Genomic DNA, 22597 nt, shown 5'->3' with positions numbered 1-22597 from the left:
TAAAATGCAAACACAATTTGCAGCAACTCCCAATTATTTGACAATAAACAGGGTGATTTCCAACTGCTTTAAATGTAAACTAAGTCACACCATGTCCGAGAACAATGTTTATAGTGGTACTGCGTTGTGGCTGGTGCTATGTTTTACAGAATAGTAAATAAATAACTTCAAAATAGCTTTGCTGATTCTCTTTTAATTTCTAGATATGTTAAGCCAAAAGTATTAATAATTCCCTTTAAGAACTGGAGCATTTAGTACAATGAACGGGGTTAGTTCTCAAAAGTATATGTTTGCAAGAGTTTTAAACTTCTAAAAACTATACCTATTTTTTCATGTAGTTATACAATAAAATTATGGAACGATTGTTTTTGAAAGACAATTCTGTTGACAAAAAGTATCTAAAATGCAAATTATGTTTACAATTGACAATATAGTACAAGTTTTTTGTGGCACTTGCAAATGTTCGAAAATTTACAATATTTCACGATACACATGAGTACTCACACAATCAGTGAACTAACAGTAAAATAAAATATCATAATTTCGAAATTCAAATTGACATGTGAATCTGGCACACATGGCCTCACACAAAGGATAATTTGGGAGTTGGCTTGTATAAGGAGCAGGCTACTCAAATGTGAAAGATAATAATAATAATAATAATAATAATAATAATAATAATGGCCAGGTGCATGTAGGATTCAGGCACTGAGGTTACATATGAACTTAATTATGTAAGTTCATGTAACCTAGGAATTGAGAATCTTGACCATTTTTGCCTGTTATTGACGTTGATACTGGCACAATATCAGTTCCAGGATTCCAAGAATGTTTCAATGTCAGTAATATAAATGTGACTTCAAGTCTTGCAGGAGGCAGGAAGCCATTATTATAGCAATCGTTAGTTCTCCATTTAGGTGACTGTGTCACAATGGTAAAAGTCAAATATCAAGCAAAGAATGGCTTTATTGCTCATATGACATGCTTCGGAATTTATTCAGCATCAAATATCCAGCAGCCACTACTGCATGTAGATGTGGCATTTCAAGTTGTATGTTAAAGAAACACTTGAGACTAGTCTGTGAATATTTGTTTCACATGCAACTTGAAACGCCATATCTATCGTATTTACTCGAATCTAAGCCGCACTTTTTTTCCGGTTTTTGTAATCCAAAAAACCACCTGCGGCTTAGAATCGAGTGCAAAGTAAGCGGAAGTTCTGAAAAATGTTGGTAGGTGTCGCCACAACTAACTTCTGCCATCAAATACATGTAGTGCAACACAGGTATGCTTTGCAAGCACAAAGATAAATACTGGCGCCAAAACATCTGCGTCAGTAAATAAATTAAAAAAAAAAAAAGGTAGAAGAATGTAAACATTATGCCCTGTATTCTTTCGTGTTTGCTGCTATCTCATTTAAATCCCGTCTGTCTAATAAACTACGAAACTAGAGTGAGACAACAGCAAACGCGGAAGAATATACATATCATGTCATGTTTATATTCGTATTATACTTATGTTGAATAGTGATACAGTCAGAAATGAAGTATGGCAACTGACTAGATTCTTAAATATAAGATGACTCTAATTTCCGTGCAGAATGTAATGTACTAAAGAGGCATCTGCAAAGATTTTCAAAGGGAGAAAAATTTTCGCTAAACTCTTGTTCAGAACATCTATCATACACAGTCTATTATTTGGTTCTTGTTGATCATTATTAAAAAAAGCAGCAGTGCAAGTAACAACAAATATCAGTATCATGCCATTGTTTCGCTTATGAGACAATTCCTCTCTTTTTTTCATTGTAAGCCGCGGTAGCGTGCACAAAAGCAAGCCATGCCGCGAGCGGCGACAGATCGTGAACACTCATTATCAGAATGCGACAAACAATGCATGACGCAGTACAATAATGCATTTTCAGCTTAGAGTGACGTAAACCCCTATAACAAAGAGAACGACACTTATCAGATCAAAGCAAAATAAGCAATCGATTCAAACCAGATGAAGCACGCGAATAAGGAAGCGCCTGACACAGCAATGGCTACTTGCTAAAGCTTAACTGTCAAGCTTACGATTCAAACCAAACTACTGTAGCTGTATCTTCATCCATTCGACCTCAATTATGTTTCACGTTGCAATGGACCAACTTTGTTTTGATTTGGAGGGGCGGTCTAAAACTTTTCTCTCACCTTCAATTTCGAGTCTCAAATTTCAGGAGCAGCTTAGATTCGGGAAAATTTTTTTTTCCCTGATTTCGAGTCTCATTTTTCAGGTGCGGCTTAGATTCGAGTGCGGCTTAGATTCGAGTAAATACGGTATGTGCAGTAATGACTTCTGGATATCTGACGATGGACAAATTTCAAAACGCAACATATGACCAATGAAGTTATTCCTTGCCTGGTGTTTGACTTTTACCACTGCGACTCAGCCAGCCTGAATTGAGAACTACTGATTATTTTAATTTCAAGTTCCACATTGGGTCATAAATGACAAGAGAAATATTTTTTTGTGTGATACAATTACAAATTTACAGTTTTCAGATTTTTTCCTTTGGCGGTACTGTGAAACCTTTCATTTTTCCAAATTTCATGATTCTGCACCAAAGGAAAGTGTCAGGCAGGTTTAGATGAGTGAGTCTGCGAGTATCAATATATGTGACCTTTGACTGCCCTGCTTAGAATCACAGACAGATGCACAGACAGTCAGTCAGATAACAAATGACAAAAAGTTTTTTTGTGTGATGTGATTACAAATTTACCTATTTCAGATTTACCTTTGTTTCTATTGTGAAACTTTGTTTCTTGTCAAATTTCATGATACTATCCCAATAGGAAATACGCTATAGGTTTTGATGAGCGGGTTTGCGAGTATCAAAACGTGACATAAATGGCCCCGTACCTTTTAACTGGACATGCTTCAATTTTTATACCACAAAGGGTCATAGACCTCTATAAGTGACATGAATTCCAACAAGTGAGTTTGAGAGTATTAAAATATGTGACATAAATGGCCATATCTTTTGACTGCACTGTCTTAGAAGTTTCAATGTTTCATACTGCCAAGGGACTGCAGACCTCAGTACATGACATAAATTTCAACTTGATACATCTATCTGTTCCTGAGAAAAAGCATTTTTAGCAGTCGCACACAGACAGTCAACAAAGCAATCTTATAAGGGTGTCATTTTTACCGATTAAGGTACAGCACCCTAAAAAGTAAGTAAACTGTTCATTATTTCAAAAGTAATTGCCACAACTGTTAATCCCTGTAAGACAAGATGGTCAATGCCTTCACGGAAAAAAGGTTGTAGTTTCCTGCAGAACTGTGACTACCCAGGCGTGCACCTCTTCATCCAAACCAAACTGGCAGCATGAATGTCTTTCTTCAGTGCTCCAATAATATGGAAATTGCATGGGGAGAGATCAAGACTTTATGGAGGAAGTGTAAGGGCTTCCCAATGAAACTTCTGCAGCATAGTCAAAATGGCATCATCATGCTGCAGTATAATGCCTGTCCATGTGTTGCCGAAGTTTGTTTTGACTATGCTGTAGAAGTTCCACTGCCAAGCCATTAACACATCCATCATACAGTCTAGATCTCACCCCATGCAATTTCCATATTTTTGGAGCCCTGAAGAAAGACATTGTGGTCGTCGATTTTCTTCACATGAAGTTGTGCACGAGGGTACAATCATGATTCCGTAGGTAACTGCAAACATTTTTCCACGAAGGCATTGTCCATTGTCTCTCACATCGGAATAAATGTATTAACAGTTATGGCAGTTACTTTCGAAATAATGAACAGTTTACTTCCTTTTTACCATCTGTCTTGTTTTCATTTGACTGCCCCCATACACGTAAATAAATGTGGAAATTGCACAGAATTTTTATTTAGATGAATTTGTAACACCTTCTCCTCCACTGACATGCTAAAGCTGAACATTGCAGTATCAGTTTACCGCAATCAAAATTGTGTGAATCATATAGAATGATGGTAATGCAGCCAGCAATAAAGATGGCTGTTTGTAGTGATTGTATTACACACCAAATGTCAAGCTTTTTCTCATCATAAAATGAGAAAAGTATATGTCAATGAGGTACTTAAATGTAGTCTTTGACAACAAATCAGTCTCACTCTCAGAACTTAATACTGGCATGTGATATCTGAAACTGTTGTCTTGAGGAAATTGTCACAGAGAAAACATGCCAGTTTTTGTCACTACTGATTTACAGCAGCCACTCATAACCTAAATCTGAGCAAGCAGACAGGAGAGAAGACATGACCTGGCATTTTATCTCGTGTGGAGTATATTTTTTATTGACTTACTTGCAAATTACTATGTCCTTTTGGTTAGAAACAAAGAAGGAAAAATGAAAGCACTGCATTCTATCCTGGCAGCATTACTTACCAAGGAAGCAATACCGATGCCTGGGATCTCCACAGTTCCTGCATGCAGTGGTCCTAAATCTGCATATGAGGCTTCAAAAAGTTTGGTAACAGCTGCCAATGCTGGCATGCTAAATGACTGTTTCTGAAATCAAATCAAAATATTATTAGTTTGACAAAAAAAAAAAAAAAAAAAAAAACTTTCAATACACTGCGTAACACTTGCCTAGTGCATCTTACAACTTTGTAAGTGGAAAATGAACAAAACCAGCCATACACAAATCATAACTACATTCATTAACTGTACTTCAACTCAGTGCACATTGGAATGGTGTCTCATTAGCAAATTGTAAATATGTGTACAGTGGAAACATGTAGTTTCAGTTAGGTCCTCAATTCTTTCATTGTTCCACAAGAAAATGCCTGACCCCAAAAAACTGCCTCAGCAACTTATAGATGTTATTCCGATAACAGCGCATCAGTTTTTCACTGGGAGAAACGACATGGGATGAAGGCACTATGAAGGTCACCATGAAACTTTCAACAATGATTTAAGCACATTTTTAAAAAAGGGCATGTAATGGCATTAGAGATGTAGCAAATAATGAATTTTTCATCTTATCTAACTGTAGTTGGAAGCACAATGGCACATAAGATTAGACTCATTCTGTTCACTGAATGTGAGCAGCCTCTGGATGCCAATGAACATTTTGCTATTTTAAGAACAATTTAATTTGAAGATTGCTGCTAGTGGGAGGGAACCTTAAAGATCACTGTACTGGATTATAAATTTGTTGCATTTTTGAGTAACCTTTTCATTTGGTAAGTGACAAATAACATATATACAAGCAAGAAACATAAAAGGTGTGTTCAAATAGAAACCGAACTTTTGAAGTAGTGCACCAACCAGCAGAGAGAGTGCACTGCGGCTACTGAGCTCACCTAGCAGCAGGTTTAGACAACAAACTGCTATTTGCCTTGTGTCGCTTGGCCAATTAGCAAGCGAACCACAGCCGCTGAAGTAAGCACATGTACAACCTGCTCATTGGATTAATGCAATGAAGGAGCTTGAAGAACTATCAATGTATGTGTGTGAAATTCTGCTACAAACTTGGAAAAACTTTCACAGAGACATTTCAAATGCTTAGCCAAGCATACGGGGGGACTATAAGAGTTACATTCAGTGCTACGAGTGATTTTAACATTTTCAACAGGGCAGAATGTCGGTCTGTGACAATTCCAAGTCCGGACGTCCTTCCACATCAACAGATGATGGTCATGTGGATAGCATTCGTGCTGTGATTTGCAGAAACTGTTGTTTAACCTTACGGGAAGTTGCTGAGGAGGTGGGCGTCAGTGTACAATCATGCCATCAAATTTTGAGTGAAAAACTTAAGATGCATTGTGTCTGTGCAAAATTCGTAGCACATTTGTTGATTGAAGATCAGAAACAAACCCATGTTGAAATGTGTAAGGAAATGCTTGCTCCTGTTAATGACAATGACAACTTTCCTAAGAACAAAGAACATCATAACAGACGATGAAGTGTGGGTGTGCGACTAGGTTGCTGGAACAAAGATGGAGTCGACGCAGTGGGTGGGCAAATGGTCACCTCGTCAAAAAACAGAATGCATGAGTCGGTCAAAGATCCAGGTGATGTTGGTTGTGTTTTTTGACTACAAAGTCATTATCCATCATGAATTTGTGCCATGTGGTCAGATGATAAATCAGGAAGTCTGGTAGGGAATCCTAGAGCACATGAGGGATGCTGTGCAGAGGAAGAATTGTGGGAAAAACAGAGTTGGATGTTGCATTATGACAATGTGCCAGCTCACGCATCACTCCTTGTCTGCAGCTATCCGGCAAAACACCACATACCCGTTGTGCCCCATCTGCCATATTCTCCAGACCTTGCTCCAGCAGACTTTTTCCTGTATCCCAAACTGAAAACACATTGAAAGGACGTAGTTTCCAACCATAGAGGAGATTCAGGACAATTCGACAAGAAACCTGCGCACCATCCCACAAAATGTGTTCCAGGAGGTGTTCCAAAACTGGAAGAAACATTGGAAACGGTGTATTCCCAGTAGAGGGGACTATTTTGAAGGGGACAGTGCTTAAAATGTTGTACAATAAGCAATAAAGCAGATATAGCAAAAGTTCGGTTTCTTTTTGAACACACCTCCCTAGATTTCAAAAAGACATTGCAGGAGCTCCATTAGTGTGACACAGCTTTTATTAAGAAAGAGCAACACTGCACCTGGTATTACTAAGCCTCTGTGCAACTCAATACAATGCTGATTAAGCAGCTGAGGCTGCCACTTGTGTGTCACAGACAAATATATCATAATCACTTTTATTTATATCTTCCACCACATACGGAAGAAGCTCAAACATGTTTTTTCGCCAACAAACTTAAGATAACAGTCAAGACTAGTTGGGAAACATTAACATCGGGAACAGTAAATGAAAATATAGCCATGAAGACTTTCACGATAGATATGTTGGGTTAAATGTTCTTGGTGTACTTGTCACGTTAATTCTCTATGAAAATGAAAAAGAATTTATCTTGAAAGTTATTAACTAGTTATTTACAAAAGGATTGTCAATGAACATGGTTAAAAACGTACCACACTGAATTTTGTACTGCCAAGACTTGACCTCTTCCTCAAGAACAATGCTTCAGAGAAAAAGTTGATTTATTTGTATGTAAGGAAAGTTTCTGACTGAAACACAAGCAATGAGATGAGTGAAAACAACCAAGTACATTATTGAGGTGCGATGTTTTAGCAGTAGACAGGAAAATAAATGAGAGACCAGTATCTAGAGCAGCCAATAACGAAGAGAAGGTTCTGAATCACCCCCCCCCCCCCCCCCCCCCCAAAGTATTAAACTGCAAAGTTAATGCTATACTATGCTCAGTATATCCAAATGTACAACATAAGTTAGTGCATGATGATCTGTACTATTGACATGTTGTTGGCCTTTGTGGTGGCAATATTAACTGAACTGAGGCCCACTCCACTTCAGGTCTGACTTATCCTAGCATGATGTCATGAATAAATGTGCCACAATCTCTTGATCACAATGTTTGCAACTATCACTAAGACAGAGACAAAGTGACAAATGACATCACCATCACACAAGGTGGGTTCCAAAAGTAATTTGAGCACATCCATAAAATGTCATTTAATGAATAAATTTGTAGTAAAAAATTTACAGAACAGCCCCCTCCATATCATTACACTTCTGGAGGTGGTGTTTCCAGGCCTGGAAGGCATCCTAGAAAGCCTTCTCTGGAATATCCTTTAGAGATGATATAACATGAGCCCGACTGTTTTCAGTTGCGTCCCAATGTTTCAGGCCTCCTTTTAAGGGAGGAGGATGGGGATGGTGATTGGGGGGGGGGGGGGGGGGGGGAGGAGGGGAGTCTGTGGGTGTTAGATCAGGACTATAGGGAAGATGGGAAAGCAATGGGGTGTGGGTCCTGGCCAGAAATTCTGTGACATTGGAGGTACTGGGGCTTGGCAATTACCCCTCATCCTTGAAGGCGTGTGACACTCCTTTTCAGTATTATGGTCATTCCAAAGCATGGTCCTCATACTTACAAATATTTAGTAGACAACGTCTCTGACACCAAAGAGGACAATGGGCATGGCTATGATCAGGACTTGCTCATGTGTGCATTCTTGGGCCACGGTGATGCTGGTGTGTGCCACTCTGAACTCTGTCTTTTCGTCTCTGGGACCTACTCATGATTCATAACTGAGTATAAAAAAAAATTAGGATCATTTTCACACATTTCCAAGAGTTCTTGTTACTGGAGCATTCACATGTCCATCTGTTCATTGAACACTTGGGACCAATTTGGCACATACCTTTTGCATGTTCCAATAGTCAGTTTCAATGCGATAAATGGGATGATTATCAAGTTTCCATTAATGACTGAAGGTTCAACCATCTGAATTCGAACAATCATGCATACACATCACATTTTCGTTGATCTGGAAGGTTGATGGAGGTTCATGGTCAGCTTTGTTAGCGATATCCTCTCAACCCTCCTTGAATGACTGGAGCCATCAAAGAAATTGTGATTTGGACAAGCAATCAGTTCCAAAGACCTACTGAATAAATAGAAACTGTTCAGTGGCAGACTTCTCACATTTAACACAAAATCTGATAGTGTAATGTTGTTTCACAGAACGATCCACTATGCTATTTCCGTAACTGCAAAATTGGTTCATGGGAATGCACATCCTGACTCTCCAGCAGGTGAAATGAGACTGATATCAGGCATATTTTGAAGTTAACATCACCCTCCACCTATTGCATCGGGAAGAATATGGATGCATTACTTATAGAATCCTCCTTGTATGAGGACAAATATCTCCCGAACATGGCAAACACATTTTATTCATTGCTCAAAAGTGTATATTAACAAAATATTTGTTAACATAGCATAGCTAAAGCACTACATTCAAATACATTACTCACTCTACAGACAACAATAAACAGAAGTACTTTTCATTTTGACCTCTATCAGCTGAACATCAAAAAGCTGCCACTACATTCACATGGTCATGAAGCTGTGTTTGCTGTGAAAATTATCCAAATATTCTTATAACTTTGCCAAAGTCTTTAAAAACACACTATACTTCCTATAGTCTCCTGGTTTACACTTCTGTTAGTATTCATTTGAGGCCATATTGTCACTCACTGCCCTCACCATACTCCTCTTGACGTTTTCTACAGTTCTCTCAGCATCCCAACACTGAACATCTCCCGTGTTAATCCACATTTTGCCACATTCACCGAGAGCCATGCCTGCCCCTATTCCAATCCCCATTCGTGACTAGTGCAGTTTTCATCCTTCTGCTGCCACATTCCTTTCCTCACCCTACTCCAACACCTGTCTCTACATCTAAACTCTGTGAACCACTGTTAAGTGTATAGCAGAGGGTACATCCCACTGTACCAGTTATTAGGGCTTTTTCCCAATCCTTGCACGTATAGAGCATGAGAAAAAGAGTAACCTGTGATTAACTTAATCTTATCTTCACGATCCTTATGGGAGCAATGTGCAGGGGGTGATAGATAGTATATTCCTAGATTCATCATTTAAAAGCTGGTTCTTGAAACCTGGTCAGCAGACTTCCTAAGGATAGTTTACGTCTCTTCAAGAGTCTGCCCGTTCAGTTCTTTCAACATCTCAGTCACTCTCTCCCATGGGTCAAACAAACCTGTGACCATTCATGCTGCCCTTCTCTATATACATTCAATATCCCCTGCTAATCCTATTTGGTTTGTGTCCCACACACTTCAGCACGTTCTAGACACCACATCACGCGAGTGATTTATAAGCAATCTCCTTTACAGACAGACTGAATTTCCTTAGTATTCTACCAATACATCGAATTCTGCTACCTGCTTTACTCACAACTGAGTCCACGTGTTCGTTCCACTTGACATCCCTGCTAAGTGTCACACACCCATATACTATGTTTTTTTTAAGTGCACAATTTTGCATTTTTGATCTTTAAAGCAACCTGCCAATCACTGCACCAATTTTAAATCTTATCAAGGTCTGACTGAATATTTGTACAGCTTCATTTAGACTGCAATTCATTATAGATGACTTCATCAGCTACACAAAGTCTGAGGTTACTATTAATATTGTCTGCAAGATCATTAGTAAACAACATGGACAGAAATCGACCCAACACACTTTCCTGGGATACACCCAAAAGTTACTTCTACATCTGTCTCCCCACACAACTATACATCGAAGTGTAAGCTTGAAAGGAGATATGCAGGGAGGACTACTAAATATGCAGTACTTGAGATTTCTCTGGTCTCTTTTTTTCTGTTTCCCTTTTAAAAATATTTGACTTTGATGTGTTTTAGTTATATTTTGTAAATAATATTCAGTAAATGTGCAGCTGAAGAAATGTTTACAACAATAACAACATACACTACTCAATGTAAGAAACAATTTTAAAATTGGGATCATAACAGCCAGCACAATGAGAGTTTATTCACCAAACAGTAAATTAAAATACACAAAGTGCAGTTAGTTACTCTATATATGTTCACTGAAAAAACACCATGCCTGTGCAGAGCCATAGTATAATGAAACTGTGCATAACATATTCTTCTATAAAACTGTTTTCTTCAGGGTGTATATGCAGACAAGAAAAAATATTCCCAGATTTCCCCAGTTACAAATATTGGTCTTTTTTGTGCATGTAAACCTTGTAGGGAGTTATGATGATAAAACACAGAGTACCATAGCTCACTGACAAATGAAGTTTTGTAAATTTAAGAGAGGTAAACAGTACAAATTAAGATATAACATCAAACCTGGATGAGGTGCCTGACAACTGTTGAAACACATCTTGTGATCGAAAAACATTTTCACGGTAGGCAGGCATGTAAAATTCTGCTAAAGCTTTTCAGTGTGGTTTTTGGAAAGCCAATTTTCTAGGAGCAACATTACTACATAATCTTGTGTTTGGTCCGTTACTATGGCATGATGCCATACTTGCCAGAAGATTAAAATGCGCACCTGAAATTCTGCGAACAGTTGAAACTAGCTAATAGTAGTGATTGAAACACTTAAAAAAATTAAAAAAGATATTTACGTATGCATGCCCCCCCCCCCCCCCCCCCCCTCACACACAGGTAATATACATGTAGCCCCTGCAAAATAGATTAACACAAGCCAAATTTCTTTAGCAAACCAACAAAAATAACTTCATTGTTCTGTAAAGTGATTAATGCTTGATAGCCAGTAATGTGGAAATATAATAAAATTGTAAAACTGAAACTAATAGCATATTTCCGTCTTCTGTAACTCCCCACTACAGCTCTGACTGCTCTGTGCATGTGCGAATCTGGCATTTGGGCAGGCCAGAAAAAATCTGGCTGCTTGCAGCTACTGCTTCCACTTCTAACAGCCACACTTCAAGTAGGGAGAAGGGGAGAAGGTGCTGCTCATATGCGACTTCAGCTCTGTGCATACACATAAGACCGCTGGCAACTGCTCAAATGAACCTAATTTAAACAGTTGTGATGTGATGCCATGTTCACCAAAAGCAGTTTGTTGTTATGAAGTATTGCATACGCATAATCTTCGTCCTGAGACTTTGAAACATTTTGCTGTCAGCAGACACTTGTGGCTGCACTGTGTTTTGTTGTTACAATATGCGCATTTTCTAGTAACATAAGTTTCCTATTAGTACTTTTCTCTCGTTTATTTTTTATTGCTGCAGTATGTGGCTAAAGTAAAATTCTCTTTTAGAGTATCAGTTCTTACTGGTCAAAATTGCAAAAATATAGTTCAAAACTAAAACGACGAAAAATTCCTGGAATAAAAAAAAAAATTTCCAGGTTTTTCCTGAATTTCCCTGGATGTGTACACTTTGTTCTTGTTCACAAATCCAGTATTATTTATTAGAGTGAATATACACTGAGACAAACAAAGTAAAATTTTTTAATTTCCCTGAGATCATTCCTAACACTAACAAACTTCTGAAGGTCATGACTATGAAATGACTTCTAATTTTTTTCTCCTTTTTAGTCTACCAAACAAGTTAACAGTTCTGTAAGACTGGCGTTATGATGGGCTGAATACTGAAATAAGCAGCAATTCTGAATGACTGTGCCTCTCATATAGCATAAAAATTTTATGCTAGAGTTTTGGATGACTGTCAAATATACATAAAAATATTTCAAAGCTGCATACAATGGTATCTACTTACAATCGGCAACTGGGCCACATTTTCCTTAGTTTGAAAGGCACGTGCCCCTCCAGTATTTGGTTTTCGTCCAATAGTTACTGGAAAACAACTTTGCTTTGAGTTCTTGCAGATTTTTTCAAGTGTTTCCTCCACCAGCCTGCAGTGTGCATAGCACTGAAAATGTATAATTCATTTCAGTACATAAGAAAACATATAATTTTATTCATGCAGGAACAAAGTTTACATGAAAGAGATAACAATTAACTACATCAGAAAGTCGTTTATTTCATATACAGATCTATCAAATAATAACATAGATGTTTGAGAGCAAAGAAAAAGAGGGCACTAAAAGTTCATCAAGAAAATACCAGTACAAAAATAAATTTGTAGTGTTCTGTAACATGTTCCACAAACATCACAACAACCAATGGTAAACCATTGCAGCTTACAGATGCATGCAGCTGCTGAAGCCTACAGCCCGCTCACCTTGATAAGGTCCATATAACATGGAGTAAGGTTTGTTGTAAGTTTGCTAGGTGGCATATTTGACTGATGGCTAGCAAAGATTGCAAATGGCTGGCTAGCATGCCAAACCTCTCAAAAGTGTGTAATACTTAACATGGCAGTCAGCTGGCTCGCTAAACTGCGTGCACAAAAGACAATTCTCTGTAACCTTTCTCAAATGATTTTAAACAAACTATATTTGTCTCACACCTCATAGCCTGATTCATCAGCTTCATGATGAACTGCTTATCATTTATTTAACTATTGTGATACTTCAACATTAAGTGAGGAATTCCATGGAATTCAAACAGTTTAGAATGAAAAATAAGGTTTGCCGTGAATTTTTGTTTGGTGCATGTTTAAGATTTTTTTCAATGAAATGGTGTAATTTTGTAAGCACCACAGATAGCAGGTGGAACAAGGGTGTTTTTTTTTAATAACATAGGTGAAGAACTTACATGTTTATATCTGTACTGAGAATGTGCTTTTTCAAAAACTACTGTCTTGTTCTTGGTTCCTAGATTAATAATACAATGTTTCATGCCTCCACCACAATTTCAACTGCATTAGAATGCTAATGAAATGAATCTTTGTAAGCTCTGCTGTGTTTTCGGGGGAGCAGGGGGGGGGGGGGGGGCAAGACAGAAGTGAAAAAAGAGTTCCAAAATCACCAAAGAAGCAAGTGACAGTTCTGAAACATTTTGAGTGGCCTCACTCATGCACTGATAATTTTAAGCACACAGGAAAGCATTAAAGATCGCAGTTATATTATCAGTGAACAATCAGCGCATGTGTTTCATAAAAGAATGATTTATGCCCATCACAGTCTGATGAGGAATATTACAAACTTTGTAAGGATACCATGGGAATGAGAGCATAAACCAAAATAATTTCTCCTATTTCATTTAAAAGAAACATATCAAATACACAAAATAGTAAATAGGGCAAAATAAGATTCAGAACATTTAATGGCCTAAGCCATACAGAATCCACTTTTATACCTCCCAAAATGGATAGTGCAGTCCTTTTTATCCTTACACTAATAAACATAATTATTGAGATAATTTGTTCAGCACAAATTCCACAGTATCTGAAAGGAATGTATGATAAAACATGTCAACAGTTCTGAGAACACATAGGTGTAAGTGAGTGGGTGATCCAGTAAATAAAGTAAGAAGAGCTCTCGTGTGTGTATTAATACCCCATGTAAATTAAATTCCATGTCTAAGTAGACAATCAAAACATTCAAATGCTGCTTATAGGTAGAGGTAGTTGCGCTGTTGCACTTTTGTATACAGCGTCAAGATGGATGCATTGGCACACAGTTTGTGACTGAAATGCAAAGTGTAATACGGTATTTTACATTTAAAGGAAAGGTTCCCAGCAATAGTTCACAGTCAACTGGTGGAAATTTGCATAGTCATGTCACAAAAACAGGTGTGGTTTTGCTGTCTGAAATTAGATAAACACAGAACTCCAGTGTGAGACAAGCAAAGGTCACAGCAGACAAACATGTCTACCTCACATCATAATGCGTGCAGTGTTAATGGCTTGATTCAAGGTGATGACCACATTTGTGTCAGGCAGCCTGCACACAAGCTCAACATCTCCAGTGGCAGTGTAGTGAATATCGTGCACAATGCAATGGACTGCCAGAAGATGGTTTCTTGTTGTGTACCATGGTAACTCTGAGATGACAAAAAAGTCAAGTGAATGGTGTTGCCTTTCTAGCACTGAATGCGGTATAAGGTGCACAGTGTTCCATTCCTGCACTGTATTGCCACAGGGGATGAAAAATGGGCACATCATCTGACACATAACAAAAAAGAAAACATTAAATGTCATGCGATCCCCCTCTTCCCACCTTAATCAGTTCAAAACAATTGTACCTGAAATGGGCACTGTCTTTTGGGACATGGTGGATGAACTGCTGGTTGGTTTCCTCAGACACAGTGACAGTGAATGCTGCTAGTTACAGTGCCATGCAGAAACGGTTGTACAAGGTAATTTGAAAGAAATGACCAGCATTGCTTTCAACAGATATTGTAGTGTTACATAACAATACCCGACCACATATGATCTTGGTTACGCATGATTTGGTCCAACAATTCCAGTAGACTGTACTGGATCACCATCTGTAAAGCTTGGACCATAAACCAAGCCCCTTCCTGGTTACCACTTTAGAACTGAAGTCAACAAAAATGTGTCTATTATTAAAAGTCTCCTACACCCGGACCCTGATTTCTTCTATGCTGGTTTCAACAGACTGATTTACTGATGGAACAAATACACAGACAATCACAGTTATTATGTGGAAAAGTAATATGTATCAGGGCCTTAATAACTTAGTGTATCTCTTTGATTTCCAAAACAAACTTTTTCTCACAGAGGCTTTGTTTACTTACTTTTTGAACCACCCTCATATTAATTTTAAAATCCATGTACAGTCGTATCATATTAGACCATCATCTGCATATTAAACATTTTATAACACATGTAAAATTAATTAAATTTTGTAACTGATTACTTTGATGCAGCTGGCGGAAGATGATGCTAACCTTCAATTTAGTATGGGTTAGTCTGATCACATTATCATGTTTTCAAATTCACCACACACTGGTAACAAATAGTTCCACATGTACTGCTAGAGAATGCTATCTACTATGTAACTTGTTTCATCTTATAGTATTTGTGTTATTGTCTTTGAATTTATCCAGACACATAACACGCAATAACTCAAAACATACTCTTGCGGTTTAGCACTTTCTTCTCCAGACCCTTCAATTTGATGGACAAGTGATGATTTCTTAACTTGATAGTTTGATTATTTCCAAAGTAGTCAGTTAATTCCTTCTTATACCAGACTTGATATAGAACTCAATTCTTTCTCATGGTCACTACTATGTGATATGCACAAACAGAGGCAAAGCTTAAAATTCTATGTAAGAACAAACTAGAGTACCTGGACATAATGATCCCACAACAAACGTGATCCGGGACTCAGTCCACTTTCCTGGCCTTCTTTGTTAAGAACAGTGAGGACACCTTCAGAGTTCATCACTTTAACTTCCTTACTATTCTTCTTTATCTTTCCACCTTCAAGTTAACGTAAAGACCAAGATACAATCATATTGAAATTTATATTTACAACAATGAATTTACAATTAACTCAAAAATATAAAGAATGCAAAGAAATATAAAGAAAAAAAGAAAATAACTGCAGTGAAGCACTGGAAATATAAATAACAACATTAATAATAAATGGCATTAGCATCAACAGTAAAGATCATTTTCTGGAAATTGTGCCATATCACATTATATACAAAATGAGGCATATTTCATAATAGTTTAACTGGGATTTTTCTTTTCTGTGTAGGTGATTTACTTATGGCATCGTCACAAAATTCTGAAAATATACGAATGAAAAATCATAAAAATATAACTTATATTTCTGGAAATTATGCAGTTTTCTATATGGGTTGAATGAAAAGTAATGCCTCCATCTTTGTTAATTAGGTTTGGATGGGAATATTTTAATAAATGAAATGTAGAAATAAACCTTAGAATGTGATATCTAATTTCCAATATTCACTTTTCCACATAATCACCAGCCAATTGGATACATTTCTGCCAACAATGAACAAGTTTTCTGAAGAAGAAAGGCATCATCTTCATTCTCGTAATGCGAGAGGAGTTCCCGGCAAATTTCAAGTCTGTGCGCTTTCATTTCAGCAGTCAGCATCTGGGGTACCCATCGTGCACAAATCTTCTGATAGCCAAGCAAAACAATAATGTGACCCACATGTTCTTGTGAAATGCCGATTGTGCTTGCAATTTCTCTCTGAGTGGTACAATGATTGTCCTGAATCAATCCGTCAACATTTTGCTTGTGAAACTCGGTGGTTGATGTCACAGGACGTCCAACTCTTTGTCACGCAGGTCAGATGGTCCTGCCTCTACATCTTATAAACTTACCCAACGACACACAGTACTCACATCAACACAATCACCATAAACTGCTTTAATTCTCTGATGAATCTCCTTTGGGGTGACATCTTCTGCTATCAGGAATTCAATGACTGAACGTTGCTTAGATCGCATTGACCGACTGCCTGCGCAAGGTTCCATACTTTACACTGTAACAACACAACCGTTCATGCTAAGGCTTCCCACCAACTGGAGCTGTAGAGAAGAGGCTACGGAACAAGCCAGTACCTAGCACATACCAATGCTGCCAACTATTGAAGAGTTACGAAGGTGGAGGCATTACTTTTCAGTCAATCCTAGTATTAACAAGGTAATGGCGGAAATGGCTGATTGGTCATGCCTCTCATAGGTCCTTGATAGTTCCTTGCTAGGCACTCTTGTACTACATGGTCTACAATTTGCTCAGATTCCCCACAGTCATGCACCACAGAAACTGATATACCCCACACTTCATGGAGTTGCACTTCACATAGCCTGTTTTTATTCTTTCAGCCTTATCTAAATGTTCCTAAGAAGATTCATTTCCAGAAGTTCTTGTGTAGGATCTGCATTCTCTTAGTGGGTGAGCATCAATGGTCGAAGTTCAAGAGCATTATACAATATACGTTAGACAGGTATGTGCTGAGCAGTATTGTGAGAGATGTAAAAGAACCACTGTAGTTTGACAACCATGTTGGTAGCTGCTACAAAACGAAAAAAAAGGGCACCACTGGAAATTTAAACATAGTCAAACTAAATGATACCAAAATTAGTGTAAGGAGGATTAAGCATGAAGTTTCAATGAATTTGAAATTAAAATTCTATCCACTGGCTTGGCAGAATATCCTAAGAAGTTTTGGTCTTATGTTAAATCTATAAATGGGTCGAAGCCATCTGTCTAGGCTCATTGTGATCATAGTGATGTTGAAACAGAGGATGACACAGAAAAGGCAGAAATACTAACGTCTTTTTCTAAAACTGTCTCACACAGGAAAGTTGCACTGGTGTTCCTCCTTTAAATTGCCGTGTGAATAAAAAAATGACAGATAATGAAATAAGAGAACAAGGGTTAGAAAAACAAGTGAAATCGCTCAAAAGAGGAAAGGTTACTGGACCCAATGGGATACCAGTCTGATTCTACGCAGAGTGTGCGAAAGAAGCTGCCTCTCTTTCACCTGGAGTGTATCACAGGATCTAGAGGAACAAAGTATTACTAATGACTGAAAAAAGGCACAGGTCATTCCTGCTTCAAGAAGGCTCATCAAACAGATGCACAAAACATATGACTATTTCTCTGACTTCAGTCTGTTTGGAACGCATTTTATGTATGCAAAGTGACATTTCTGAGGGCCAAAAATTTCCTCTGTAAGAATCAACATTGATTCTGAAAACAACCATCATGTGAAACCCAGTTCATTCTGTTCATCACGAGATCCAGGAAGCGGTAGATACAGGCACCCAGAGAGATGCCGTGTTCCTTGACTTCCAGAAAGTGTTCGGTACAGTTCCGCAATGCTGCTTAGTGAACCAAATATGAGCATATGGAATATCTGACCAAATGTGTGATTTAACTGACAAGTTTCTAGCAAACAGAGCACAGCCTGTTATTCTGCACCAAGGAATTATCACAGGACCATTACTTTTAACAACTCATATAATTGACCTATTATACAAACAGGAAGTTCCATGAAGCTTTTTGTAGATGATACTGTAGCATACAGAGAAGTCACAACAGTAGAAAATTGTAGTGAAATGCAGGAAGATCTGCAGAGGATAGACATTTGGTGCAGGGAGTGGCAACTGACACTCAACATAAAAAAGTAATGTAATGCTAATACATAGACAGAAAAACCCTTTATTTTATGATTTCATTATTGTAGAGCAATCACTGGGAGCAGTTATTTCCATAAAATATCTAGGAGTATGTGTATGGAGAAATATGAAGTGGAATGACCACATAAACTTAATCGGAAGTAAGGCAGATGCAAGACTGAGATTAACTGGGAGAATCTTCCAGAAATGTAGTTCAACAACAATGGAAGTAGCTTACAAAACGCTGCTTCGACCAATACTCGAATATTGCTCATCAGTCTGGAATTTGTACCAGATAGGATTGATAGAGGGAACAGAGAAGATCCAAAGAGCAGTGTGTTTCATTACAGATTCATTTAGTATGTGCACAAGTGCCACAGACATACTCAGTCAACTCCAGTGGCAGATGCTGCAAGAGAGGCATTCTGCATTATGGTGCAGGCTACTGATAAAATTCCAAGAACACATGTTCCTAGAAGAGTCAACCAATATATTGCTTCTGCCTACTTATATCTCTTGAAAAGGAAATGAAGATAAAATCAGAGAGATTCATGCCTATATGAAGGCTTAACAGCAGTCATCCTTCTGATGAACCGTACAGGACTGGAACACGAAAGAGCGGAAGTAATAGTGGCACACGAAGTACTCTCCGCCACACAACATGAGGTGGCTTGCAGAGTATAAATGTAGATGTAGATGTAGTTGATACTTTTTGTCCATGTCCTCTTCCATTCTTCACTAATATCAAAGTTTGAACCTATGATATTTTCCCAAGTTGATTACAGGGACTTCTACCGATGCTATGTTAGGTTGTTTATGTCCATAAGGGAAGTATTGTTGTCAATCAGGGTAATGTAATTTATTCCATTCTTGGGAGCCTGGATGCTCGGATCTTAGCTCAGATAGTAGAATACTGCTAAGTGCAGGAAATCATGGCGAAGGAGCAGTTTTTAATGTACCAGTTATAATCATCATGGTTTCATCAGTTGTACATAACAATTTTTAACATGTGCATTTTTGTACCAACAAAAATCACAATATTTCTAGGGTCAAATATGCTGTAGCTGTTGTTGTTGTTGTGCAAAATGTTTTCGCTTAAATCCTCCCATGTTGTCCTAGTAAGTTTCCAACGATGTTGTTTCTTGTTTTTATTTGTGACTATCTTAATCAAGGTGTTCACTGTTAAGTTGAGGAATGGTTTAGGACAACACTGAGGTATTTAGGATGGAAGTTGTGGTGTACACTCTTCCCAGCAAATGTGACACTAAGTTCTTTGGCTGCTAAACAGTTATTTAGGTGAAATGCACACACTTAAATCTAAATAACTGTCTAGCAGCTAATCAACTAAATATCATATTCCTTGGGAAGAAAGTAAGATTATATGTGATTAGGATCACTCCTTATACTGGTAACCATAAGAATGGTAATAAGCTACCATTTTAAAGGGTGTCTTCCTAAAAATCATCATGCACATTTTCTTCGGTGTTTCAGCAGACACTTGCAATTCTGCTTTTGCAATGTGCAACTGGAGTCAGCCTAAACAAATACTGCTCATCATTTCTTTCATGCGGGCTGGTGGCAATGAAAAGCACTGGTTTGTTTCCTTTTACAAACAAAATGAGTTTTAAAATGGAATTTTATGTGGCTATTCAACAGAGAGGTCCCAAACTAGTCTAGAGCAATATTTGTTTCACTGATATGTATTAACAGGTAAGAAGTACTCCAGCAGTGAAAGCACTGCCCTGGCCCACACTGATTGCAACCACCACGCAGAAGCATGCTACTCAGTTGCTGGTGAAATACTGATAATTATTCATATTTTACTGTTACAGTTAATACATATCGATAAAATGGGTAATGCACTAGACTGGGAGTGCTCTATCGAATGGGCACCTAAAAGCCTGATTTAAAAATAATTTTGTTTCTAACAGGGAACCAACCGATACTATCCGTCAACGCTGGGAGTTGCGTGTAAGTGGTTATGAGCAGGTTTTGTTTGGAATGACACCACCTACATGGTGTAAATATATGCCAAACACTAGAGAACACATGCCTGATGACCCTTAGGAAAGACGCTTGTATAGTAATGTAAAATTCAAGAATCACACCAGTTTGGATTATATAAGTACCAACACCTCCAAGGGAGCTCATGTGCTGGGTTGGGGAACACTATAAGAAAAGGTAACCAACATCAATATGAAGCCTTTTACCAGAATATGAGACTACAGTATAACCCTACTTTTATATTCACACAATCAACATTTTCTGCTATTTACAACAGTTTTAAATGTGTGAAAACAATGCCTCCCAAAAACAAAGCATGGATGACTTCAGAACTTTTTGAAAATACAGTTGCATAGTCTTGATACAAACATGGGAGCCTATAAAAAGAAAGTTCTCCTATTTGTAGACTGTTGCCCTGTAAATCGTCAAAAGATATATTTATGAAATTTGCATTTGGAATGCCTGCTGTGCACAGGAGAGCTGCAAAGTATAGCTGAATGTTGGTATTACCAATGTTTTCAAAAAATTGAACATGAAATCCACTGTGGATAAGGCATTATATCTGATGGAGACTGGAAAAGGCATGGCCTCCTCTAAAGTATCAATTCTGAAAGTTCTGCATTATACAGCAAAAATGTAGAAGAAGAGTAAGGAGTCCACCATCCCAAACTACTTTACAAAAACTGGAATTCTCCAAACAGATGAAGGAAGAATTGTTCTACCAGATCTGGGAATGATAATGGTGATAGTGTCAACTCCACTGTGGAAAAAGTTGCAGTTGGGAGTATCTAGGGCAATATTTCCTGTGTGTTGATGACGATACTTTCACCATAGACTGCGTGTCTGTGAAAGACATCATGGATTCTCAAACTCAGGAAAATACAACAGAGGAAGTGAGAGCAGTGATAGTCATAATAATGATGACAGTGCCGGGTCTTGCATTGTGGATGTAAATGCAGCAGCAAATACAATAAAGAAATACAGGATGTATATTAAGTCTGGGGACACTTCCAATTATTTATTGCACAAGAACTAAACATTGTACAGATGTCATACATATTACATTTTGAAGAGAAACTCTGAAAGTTTTTTTTTACAAACATTCAATATGCGTACCATGAGTGACCCGGCAAACATCAATACCGTAATCGAATTCTTGCCATACCCATCCCAACATGGCATCGTCAACTGTGGCAGTCGCTTCCTGTGGTAGAGGCGGTACAACACCAGATCTTTAATGTGTCCCCACAGAAAAAAGTCACGGGATGCATGATGCACCGATTTCTTTGGACTCCTTATGAATGTCTCTCATATGCGCTCCACATTCACTTCACTCACGCTGGGACATCCGCTTCTCTTTGCCGGGCACATGCAACCTGATGTAACGAATTTGTTGTCAGTGGTAAATGGCCTTCCTTGTTGGTGGCTTCTTACCATACTTGGTTCTAAATATCCATTTAACAGCTGAAGCACACTTGTTTTTGTCGAACTCCAACACACAGAAAGCTCGCTCCCCACATGAATGCGCCATGTTTGCGACTAGTGCCATCGGCAAATTACCAAACTATGCTGTGGCGGTGTACATGAAAAAGCTTTCAGGGTTTCTCTTCAAAATGACATATGTATGATATCTGTACAATGTTTGGTTCTTGTGCAATAAATAATTGAAAGTGTCCCTGGACTTTATGTACACCCTGTATATGTCCGCTGGGGATGTAGGCATCAGAACTTTTAAATGTATGTATGAACTAGAAGATCAGATTAAAAGCTTCACTAGAAGAAATGAAAACAAAAACAATTCTCGCCTTTTTGGTAGTATTGAAGGAGTTATCAACATGATTATGAAATGACAAATTTTTTTAAGACGAAGGTTTTCAAATAAAACTCAGTACAGTAAATAAAATGGGTTGTGATGTTTTGTGACACTTGGTGGCTGAGTGGTAAAATGCCAGACTACAGATTCAAAGGTCTCGTGTTGCACCCCAGGTCAGTCATAGGGTTTTTATCTGTCACTTAACACTTTTTCATATCTGGCAATGTTTGTTAATGTGAAAAATGTTGAGGCGCATCAGGATTCGGAAGCCTCATTAAACTGTGAGTTTTCCCATAACTATTGGAACAAGTCAATTTGAAGATCAGAGAAAGGCAATGGGATATCACCTCCAATAGGAGTCCCCACCTCCCAA

The 22597-nt window shown here is 38.0% G+C and overlaps 1 protein-coding gene across 1 annotated transcript in view; it reads right to left on the bottom strand.

Moving 5' to 3' along the window:
* The window catches only part of LOC124790112 (serine/threonine-protein kinase PLK4), a 227624-nt gene that overhangs the window by 5761 nt on the left and 199266 nt on the right, over positions 1–22597 (bottom strand). Inside the window, exons 12-14 of the mRNA XM_047257686.1 lie at positions 15592–15725; positions 12147–12299; positions 4409–4531 (exon numbers count right to left, since the gene is read on the bottom strand). Coding sequence (XP_047113642.1) covers positions 4409–4531; positions 12147–12299; positions 15592–15725 — 410 coding nt within the window. The remainder of the gene's footprint in view (positions 1–4408; positions 4532–12146; positions 12300–15591; positions 15726–22597) is intronic.

The sequence above is a fragment of the Schistocerca piceifrons genome, chromosome 3 (genome assembly GCF_021461385.2).
Source record: "Schistocerca piceifrons isolate TAMUIC-IGC-003096 chromosome 3, iqSchPice1.1, whole genome shotgun sequence".
Lineage (NCBI taxonomy): Eukaryota > Metazoa > Arthropoda > Insecta > Orthoptera > Acrididae > Schistocerca > Schistocerca piceifrons.
Note: the sequence above shows the minus strand (reverse complement) of the source record. Positions and strands in the feature narration are given on the sequence as shown.